At 45.1% G+C, this 9,215-nt stretch overlaps 1 protein-coding gene across 2 annotated transcripts; it reads right to left on the bottom strand.

Moving 5' to 3' along the window:
* Positions 1-793: 793 nt before the first annotated feature.
* On the bottom strand, positions 794-7,496 carry LOC310698848 (uncharacterized protein). 2 transcript variants are annotated; one of them, XM_083486615.1, is made up of 4 exons: positions 7,367-7,469; positions 4,914-4,962; positions 3,998-4,127; positions 794-1,783 (listed from the first exon to the last, which is right to left on the bottom strand). In XM_083486615.1, exons 3-4 carry the CDS (start codon positions 4,117-4,119, stop codon positions 1,237-1,239), a joined length of 669 nt encoding a protein of 222 aa, XP_083342741.1. In that variant the 5' UTR covers positions 4,120-4,127; positions 4,914-4,962; positions 7,367-7,469; the 3' UTR covers positions 794-1,236. The 2 variants fall into 2 exon arrangements, with proteins under 2 accessions (XP_083342741.1, XP_083342740.1); XM_083486614.1 differs by lacking the exon at positions 4,914-4,962 and having other exon boundaries at positions 7,367-7,496.
* Between the last annotated feature and the right edge of the window lie 1,719 nt (positions 7,497-9,215).

Below are 9,215 nucleotides of genomic sequence, written 5' to 3'. Positions count from 1 at the left end.
TGATAGGATATCAGCTCACAGTGACAACTGATTAGCAAGGGGCACAGCTTGATTTGATTAGCCAATTTAGGAACAGTGGAAGTCAGACCATCTAGCTTCCCAGGGAAGGGAAGGGCCCTCCAGATCTTTGTTGGACTACATCTCACATGCTTCCTGATCATCAGGCATGCAGACTGGAGTTGATGGAGGCTCCAACAATATGTGGAGGGCTGCAGGTTCCACATCTCTGGTCTGCCCTGACCAACAATGGCTCTCCGTGGTTTCAGGCAGAAAGTTTTCACCTTCCTTTCCTGATCTGTAATCCCTCCCAGCTGTCCCCAGCCTGCCACCTGAGGCATTTGTGTGAAGCTAATCAGCAGGCCAGCCCTGCAACAATCCACTAACCACCAGCGCTTGGAGGAGAATGTGTGCGGAGCTTCTCAGGATGCCAGCCCTGGCCCTGTGGCCAGTTTTAGATTTTCTGAACCACTTAGGGCTTGTGCCTTTCCACATAAAGCCTTGCAAAGTGCCGTGCACGCTGATAGCACTGTATAAATAATAAATATTACTACCATCAATTTTATTGTTAAGCCAAGCACTGAAGCTGAACTTCCTGAATACCTGAGCATTAGTGAAAGCTGTTTCTGTACCCTCATAACATTGACTACCAGAAACATTTCCTCCCAAAATCTGGCATCCCTGAGTATCCAAATTCTGTGCAATCCCAAACAAATTAGACCAGCAGAAAACAAACAGCTCTTGTCATGAGTTAAACACACACACACCCCTACACACACACACACACCCCTGAACATATTTTTCCTTCCCTCTTTTATTTCATTTTTTAAAATCCCTCCAATGTCATTTATTTTACCAGATCATCAATCTGGGTTTTGTTTTGTTTTGTTTTCATTTCGAGTCGCAGTGATCAGTCCCTGTTTTTGTTCACTTTGTGGGGAATTTTGTTCTTGCTATGATTAGTTAACTTTTTTATAAAAAGTTTTATAAACAACAACAAATCAAACTGAAAGGAAGTTTGCCTCCAGTTCATTTTGATCCTTGGGAGGGCTGGGGCTGGGGCTGAGGTTGTGGGTTATGGGTTGGAATAGAGGGCGATGCAATCCATTGATTTCGGGGTGTTCTGACTCGGCTCTGACTGTGACACAGATGCTCAAGCATCTCCATGGAAGAAAGACACTGAGTAGTTCAGCAAAGGCATGATACCAACCATCCTTGGAACTGGCATCATCTCAGCCATCACATCTCACGGATGGCGCACAGCATGATGCTCCCAGAATCGTTGCTTCCACCACTTCCTTCGCCCTGGGATCCTTTGCCCTCCAGAGATTCCACGGATCCACTCCTGGAGGAGACGTAGAGGCACTGGAAATGTTCCATGGAGTAAATGCTTCCAGACTCATCGGAGTGAATGCTTTCGGAGGAATTGCTCCTGTAAATGTGGCTGATTGACTTGGAGCTTGCCTTCTTCTGTTTTGAGGGTGAAGCTTTCGATGGCTTAGGCAAGGGTGCTGCAGGGGGTGGGGATCTTGGATGGGATCGCTGCCGGGTCAGTGGCTTGGTCGGTGGCTGGGATGGTGGTGGAGATGGCGGTTGGCATGGTGGATGGGACATTCCCTGGGATGTTGGTGCCTGGCATGGTGGCAGGCATAGTGCCTGGCATGGTGGCAGGCATGGCATCCGCTGAGATGATTCCAATGCCTCTGCTGGGGAAGGAGACAGGACAAACTTCGTTTCCATGCAGTGTGTCTGGATAGCAAAAGTCTTCACCTCCTTCCTCAGGGTGCTTGAAGAAAAAGAAGATGGGAGAGGTACAAGCACAGCGAGGAAACCCGGACAAATTTACTTTGCAGATTTGTTTATTTTAAGCAAGTGTTCTGTTCAAAAACGTCTGATATGCATGTACATAAAACAAATAACCAGCCTTTTTTTAAAACAAAAAACAAAAAACTGAACCTCTTTTGCATTGTCAGACAAGTTTCATACAGTTCCCCATAATGTATATGGGTCTGCATTTTTTGTGTACCTCATCACACCAATAAATAACAATTAAAAACTCAATTTCTCTTCACAAACGACACCCAACTGTCTATCTGCTCTAATTCTCTCCATATTTTGGAAGGACAGTCTCAGATTTACAGAAGCTGTCTTGGTTTCTTATCGGATCTTGGAAGGCCTCACTTTCCCTTAGGATGTCCCTGTTTTCAAAGGAGAAATGTTGGAGGGTATGAGTTATGTGACCCTTGAGCCAAGGAGATACAGTAAGTAACTATACAACCTTTAGAAGACAACCCTGTCTTCTAAACCTGTATAGGGAAGTTTTTTGGGGTTGTTTTACTGTTTCATGTTTTTTTAAATGTTTCATGATTTATTAATGTTGGTGTTATGTACTGAAGTTCTCACCCTGGGCCAGCAGGGGATACTGTAGATAGTTATGCAAATGAAGGATCGAAAGTGACGTTCAGTGATTGGATAGTTTTAGAAAGTTGCTACAGTAACGTTGTCCTGGAGCTCTATATAAGCAGGCTGACTGAGCCCTTCAGTTCAGTTCTGTTCTGGCCTCTGAATAAACAAGAGCTGTTTGAAGAATCGCTGTGTCGTCTGATATGTTCACCCACAACCTAACAGTCGGCACACCCCAAGGACTGACTGTCATGGGGCCAAGGCAGCATGCCTGGCTACAGCACAGTCAAGAGGGCCTCCTGCACTAAGTTATCAGCTATATCATTAATTGTTGTTGTTGTTACTGCTGCTGCTATGCTCTAATATACCATGTCAGTCTATCAGTCCATCAAGCTCAGTCTCATCCAATCTGCCTGGCAGGGGCTCTCCAGGATTTTAAACAGGAGTCTCTCCCAGCCCTGTCTGAAGATGCCAGGGACTGAACCTGGGCCCGTCTATATCAAGGCTGCCAGCTCCTGGGGGCCAAGGCACTATGCCCCCAAACTTTGTTTTAGGGAGGCAGGCCCCCTCAATGTTCATAGGGCCCCATGTGCAATGTTAGGATATTGCTTCAGGCCCCCTCAATCCCCCACAGAAGGTGGTTCCTCTGTTCCACATGCAAAGCAAATGCCCTGCCCCTTTTCTACAGCCCAACATTTCTCATAGGATGTGGCTTTATATAACCATCTCAAATCCCTTGGCTTTATTGCTGTTGGTGACATTTGCTGTTTCAGTTTTCATTATGCAAGGGCAACATACATGTATGGCCCAATCATAACACTTTTAGCAAAAATGCTTTCCCAGAAAGAATCATTGGGTGTTATAGTCTACCCCTCATAACGCTAATATTCCCAACATCCCTAACAAACTACAGTTCCCATGATTCTTTGGGTGGAAGCCGTCAGTTCTAAATGTATAGTGTGTATGTGATCACAGTTACTTTGTGACACTTCAGTGCAAAAAGTGACAAATAATCATAATATAACCATCTAGCTCAGTATTGACTCCACTGACCAATAATCATGGAATCATAGAATTGTAGAACTGTAGAGTTGTAAGGGACCCTGAGGGTCATCTAGTCTGACTCCCTGAAATGCATCCAACTAAAGCATCCACGACAGGTGGCCCTCCAACCTCTGCTTAAAAACCTCCAAGAAAGGAGAGGCCACCACCTTCCAAGGTAGTGCATTGTGCTGTCAAACACCTCTTACTGTCAGTTCCTAATATTAAGTTGGAATCCCTTTAACTCCATTGAAAACAAGCTTGCTGCATCATCCATGTGACAGCTCTTCAGATATTTGAAGATGGGTATCAGACTACCGCTCAGTCTTCTGCAGGCTAAACATACCCAGCTCCCTCAACCATTCTCCCTTTCCTTGGTTTCACTTTCCTTGGTTTCAGACAGATGTTTTCCCCAATCCTCTTTGTAGATATTGGGGATTGAACCTGGGTCCTTCTGAATGCAAAGGACTGAGATTTGGTCCCCTTTCAAACAGCAACTCTACATGCTGGTGCACGCACAAGTTGGTGTGTGTGTGTTGTGATAGGTGAAACTTACATGTCGTCTGTCATCAGCTTGTAGTGAAGAACAGTGCAGCCAACAATGAGCAAAATCAGGAGCACCAAGAATACACACATCACGGCAACCAGCAGGTCTTGCTTCAGTCTCTGCTTTTCCATGGAGTCCTCTTCCAAATGGTTGTTTAAAGGAGAGGTACTGCATTAGTTCAAATTATCACCTGTGTCCTGCCCTGCCCTGTTCCATCCTCCAAGGCACCCTTGCCATCTAGGAAGAATCTAAACCCATTTTGTATCTTTCCTAAATAAATTTCTTAGTTGGATTTGTTGGGATGTACTCATTTAGGAACAGAGTACATCCCAACAGTGTAGTAGTATACAGTGTCAGACCATAGTTCAGGCATAGGCAAACTCGGCCCTCCAGATGTTTTGGGACCACAACTCCCATCATCCCTGACCACTGGTCCTGTTAGCTAGGGATGATGGGAGTTGTAGTCCCAAAACATCTGGAGGACTGAGTTTGCCTATGCCTGCCATAGGTCTATCAAGCTCAGCTTTGTCTACATTGACTAGCAGCAGCTTTCCTGGGTTTCACACTTGGGTTCCTAGCTGTTGATGGACTACAACTCCCATAATCTCTGATCACTGGTCCAGCTAGCTAGGGATGATGGGCGTTGTAGTCCAACAACAGCCAAGGACCCAATTTGATAAACACTGCCTATGTGAAGATGCTGGGGACATGAACATAGGAAGCTGCCATCTACCAAGTCAGACCATTTGGTCCATTTAGACCAGTATTCTCTTTGGACTATAACATCATGCTGGCTGCTGGAGTTGCAGGGAACTGGAGTTCAACAAGATCAGGAGGTCCACTGGCTCCCTGCCCCTGCCCTAGTGGGTCACAGCTAGAGATGGGGCAAAAACTTGATTCAGCTCCCACTTAAAGGTGAACCTACCTAAGTCACACTTCCTGTAACAATATGTGACCCAAAACACAGGTGGAATCTAGACACATATGAAAAACGCTGTTAAAAACACGTTTTAAAAAGTTTTGAAAAATATATTGAATTTGCCACCATCACCACCTAGTGTCACATTTGTATAATGCACTTTACAAAACACTTAAAATGTTTTATTTTCGGCTGTATAGCAGAGTCCCCCCAGCCTTTCCCCAAGCTGAAATGCAGCCATCCTTTTGAAATCTGCGCTCCTCCAAACTTCATGGTGCAATTCTCCAACCAACCATTGCTTACAAAAGTGAAGACAATGTGCATTTTAAAAACCCATGTACAGTGGAACCTCGGTTTTCGAGTTTTTCGGAAACCGAATGATTCAGAACCTAAACGCTGAAAATTCGGAAGTGAATGCTTCCGTTTTCGAACACACATCGGAAGTCAAACAGCTTCTGAGGTGCATATCTCCATTTTCTCCAATGAAATTCCCATTGTGCCTCAGTTGTCAAACATTTTGGAAGTCAAATGGTCTTCCAGAACAGATTACGTTCGACAACTGAGGTTCCACTGTACAAAATATTAGCAAAAACTGCATGGGGAGAAATATGTGTGTCAGTCAAAATTGCATAGAAAAATGTCAGTATTAGAAGAAAATCACACCAAGATGCTGATGAATTTTCATGAAAATTTTAAAAAGGTGGGGGAAAGATCACAGATTGCTATGGCAATATGGAAAACTGAATATAAGGCTGGAAAAATGATGAACTCGAAAACTTACTTGATTTGTGAAAGAAGAGGAGGAGTTTGGATTTGATATCCCGCTTTACCTCTACCCTGAGGAGTCTCAAAGGGGCTAACAATCTCCTTTCCCTTCCTCCCCCACAACAAACACTCTGTGAGGTGAGTGAGGCTGAGAGACTTCAGAGAAGTGTGGCTGGCCCAAGGTCACCCAGCAGCTGCAGGTGGAGGAGCGGAGATGCGAACCCAGTTCACCAGATTATGCCGCTACACCACACTGGCTCTCTGGAGGCAGGGAAGGGAAGACCTCCCAGGATGAGAGATTGGGAGAAGAAAGGAAAACTCCCAGGTGGGAGGGTCCCACCTGGGTGCCACAGAAAGGGTCCACCACTTTCTGTGCACATCAAGGGTTAAGAGCTACCTTTGGGAGAGGATGCAGTGTTTTCTCTTTCTCTTTCTCTATTTCTGTTTTTATTTGGATTAGTTTCTTTTATCCTGTATTATGAAAAACTTTAATGGGGAGGGAGAGAGAAATTGACTTGATTTGTCCACCCCCAGTTGCAGTTCTGAAAAGAACCTTCACTACATTCTGCATTTTAGGAGGGTGGCAAAGTCTTTAAGATCCCCCACCCCTTTAATCACTTTTATCTTTCTGCTGTGCCAATGCATTTTTAAACTGACTCAGCAATTTTGCACGCCTCTCATCATGTCACTGTTTTAATGATTGAATCAATTTACTGTACTGCCTAATCCCATTATCCGCGTCTATGTTTGCAGTCTGGAAAGGGCCCTCCTGCAGGCTGAAAGGAAGGGGTAGGTGCTTGCCTAAAATAATATAAAATAAAGGCGGTAACTTTACATGGGGTTTCCTAGGCACACCCCACTCCCAAATAGAAGTTTTCCAATTGCATCCATGCCCCTCTAGCTTCAGCAACAACCATGTTAGGTGTCCCCACACCATTCAATGCACCCCAAGTTCCTTTGGCATGAGGAAAGTCAAAACATTTTACTTTTGGGTTGAAACAGAATAGGTTTGTAGGGTTAGACGCAGAGCCCCTAAGGTCTCCTTTGAGGTGATGGCTGGGGTTCCATTTAGAGCTGGCGGGGCTATTAAAATATATGTTTTAATAGCTCACCAGTGGTCACTTGTTTCCCTTCTCAATTCAGGGTGCTCCTCATTCCTGACTGAAGCCCTAAGCAAGTTAGGCCCCAAATATCTCAAAAACCATCTCTGTGCCTTTAGGTCCTCTTGGGTGTTAAGACTGACAAAGCAGGTAGTTCCACCACCCTCAGAAGTTTGGGATGGTGGTGTCCTGGAAGTGGAGATCTTCTGTGGCAGTCCCTAAGCTGGTGAATTCCCCTCTGACTGTACAGCTTTTGCCAAATACTGAAGATACACCTATTCACGCTGGCCTTTGACAGTTTAAGGTGTCTTGTTGGAGACACCTGAAATTTTGCTGAAATCACACTGTACTGCTCCATTTGGAAAGGTTTGGTGCCTCTTGTCATTAAAGTGTTTTAATCTGCTATTAAATAGTTCTCTGTATTGTATTGTTGTAACCCACTCTGAGACCTTATGGTGAAGTGCAGGTGAGAAATCTTATAAAGTAAGTAAATAAATAAGTAGGCAGGCAGGCAGGTAAGTAAGTAAGTAAGTAAGTACATACATAAGTAAGTAAGTAAGTAAGGCATGCATTCATCCCTCACGGGTACCCTACCTTGGCACAAGTGTGGCCCTATAAAGATGGAGAACCATAGGAATGTATGGGAAAAGCTGTGCATTGTTTCTTTAGTCATTGTCTTTCCCATGCTGGCTGCATATTATTCTGACCTACCACGGAACCACGTGACACCCCCAGCATTCCTAACAACATTCTGACAGCATAATCTATTCCAGTGCTAGGGTGGGGTATGTGGCCAAGTGGGTGAGTCCATAAGCACTGGCGGAGGAAGAGGAGTGCGGGGGGGGGAGCGCAGTGCCCCTGGCAGCGTGATGCCGGTGGGGTGCCATCACAGCTGCCGCCCCCACGCTGGGCGCCCTGCCCCTGCAGACGGCACGCCCCACCCCCAGGACGCACATCCTGCCCCGCCCGGGACGCATGCCAGCCCTGCCCCCACCAGCTCTCCACGGTGCCGGAGCATGAAGCTCCACCACTGTCCATAAGGTCTTGCTGGATCCATCTAGGTCCATCTGGCTTGACCCAAAGGTTCATCTGGTCTGCTAACCTGCTTTGCAGAAGCTAACCAGATGCCTCCAGGAAGCCCACAAGTCAAGGCTTGAAGGCAACAGCCCAGTCCTCCTCATATTGCTTACACATAGCTGTCAACTTTTCCCTTTTCTTGCAAGGAATCCTATTCAGAATAAGGGAATTTCCCTTTAAAAAAGGAGAAAGTTGACAGCTATGTGCTTACAGCAGTAATGGCCAAACTTGGCCCTCCCGCTGTTTTGGGACTACAGTTCCCACCATCCCTGACCACTGGTCCTGTTAGCTAGGGATGATGGGAGTTGTAGTCCCAAAACAGTTGGAGGGCCAAGTTTGGCCATCACTGGCTTACAGGAAGGGCCATATAGCACAGTGGTATAGTTTATGCTTTAGAGATAGAATGTCCAAGTGTCAATCCCCAGATATCCCTTACTGAAACCTTGGAGATCCATTTCTAATCAGTGTAGGCAGGATTGTAGTGGACGGACCAATGATTTGGCTCAATGTAAGGCAGCTTATATGCATTGCGTAGCCACCACAGCTGATAGGCACTGAAGGCTTTCATCTGCTCTTTCTCAGATTTCTCACCATAACTAGTGACTGTCTGCTGTTGGGTGGGAGCTTAGATTACTGAAATGCATTGTATGTGGGGCTTCCATTCAAGACTGTTCAGCAACTGTGGTTAGTACAGAAGATGGCTGCTAGAGTATTAATTGGGATCAGTCCACTTCCAGGCTTCAAGCTATATTCAGGTTATAACCTTCAGAGCTTAGTATATATTATTAACACTGGCCAGACTTATATGAATACTGTAACTTGTAAATTCAGCTTTATGAGCTTGGCAAAAAATAAAATAAAATAAAATAAAATAAAATAAAATAAAATAAAATAAAGAAGGGGTGTGTGGAGGAAACACAGAGGACATCTGGGAAAAACTCCCACCCACCATTGCACCCAATGTGTTTTGATTATATGCCATTTTGGCTTTAGGCGCAATCCTTGGAACATAGCTTCCGCATAATTTGCAGCCTTGCTGTACGATAAACACTTCAGGTGCTGAAAATAGTAAGTCACAAATATTATTCTCCTTTATAGGAATGCCAGCAGCACACAATTTCTGGAGACAAATAATATTCATGGTATCAGAAATTACAGGGGAAAGGGTGGGATTAAGCCCTATGTTGATCATGTTTAACTGGATCAGAACTGGTATACCAAATGGTATGAAATCTTTAATAGCAAGTTTAGTGAATCTCAGCAAACTGGCATGTGATTATGGAAAACTCACAACCTGTGGCCACTTGGGAACGACTGTGGAAGTGCTTATATCTCACAGAGGTGGAGAGACTAACAGATCTGGTAC

The sequence above is a fragment of the Podarcis liolepis genome (assembly GCF_965112155.1).
Source record: "Podarcis liolepis genome assembly, chromosome: Z".
Classification (NCBI taxonomy): domain Eukaryota; kingdom Metazoa; phylum Chordata; class Lepidosauria; order Squamata; family Lacertidae; genus Podarcis; species Podarcis liolepis.
The sequence above is the reverse complement of the archived record's forward strand: the minus strand, read 5'-3'. Positions and strand labels throughout refer to the sequence as shown.

What these genes read in the sequence shown, in the direction of transcription:
- LOC310698848 (XM_083486614.1), bottom strand. Translation starts at nt 7,457, where the DNA reads ATGGGAAAGACAATGACTAAAGAAACAATGCACAGCTTTTCCCATACA. An exon ending in AGGGCCACACTTGTGCCAAG is followed by an intron (nt 4,128 to 7,366) that starts GTAGGGTACCCG and finishes ACCATTTGGAAG; the next exon opens with AGGACTCCATGGAAAAGCAG. An exon ending in AAGCTGATGACAGACGACAT is followed by an intron (nt 1,784 to 3,997) that starts GTAAGTTTCACC and finishes TTTTTCTTCAAG; the next exon opens with CACCCTGAGGAAGGAGGTGA.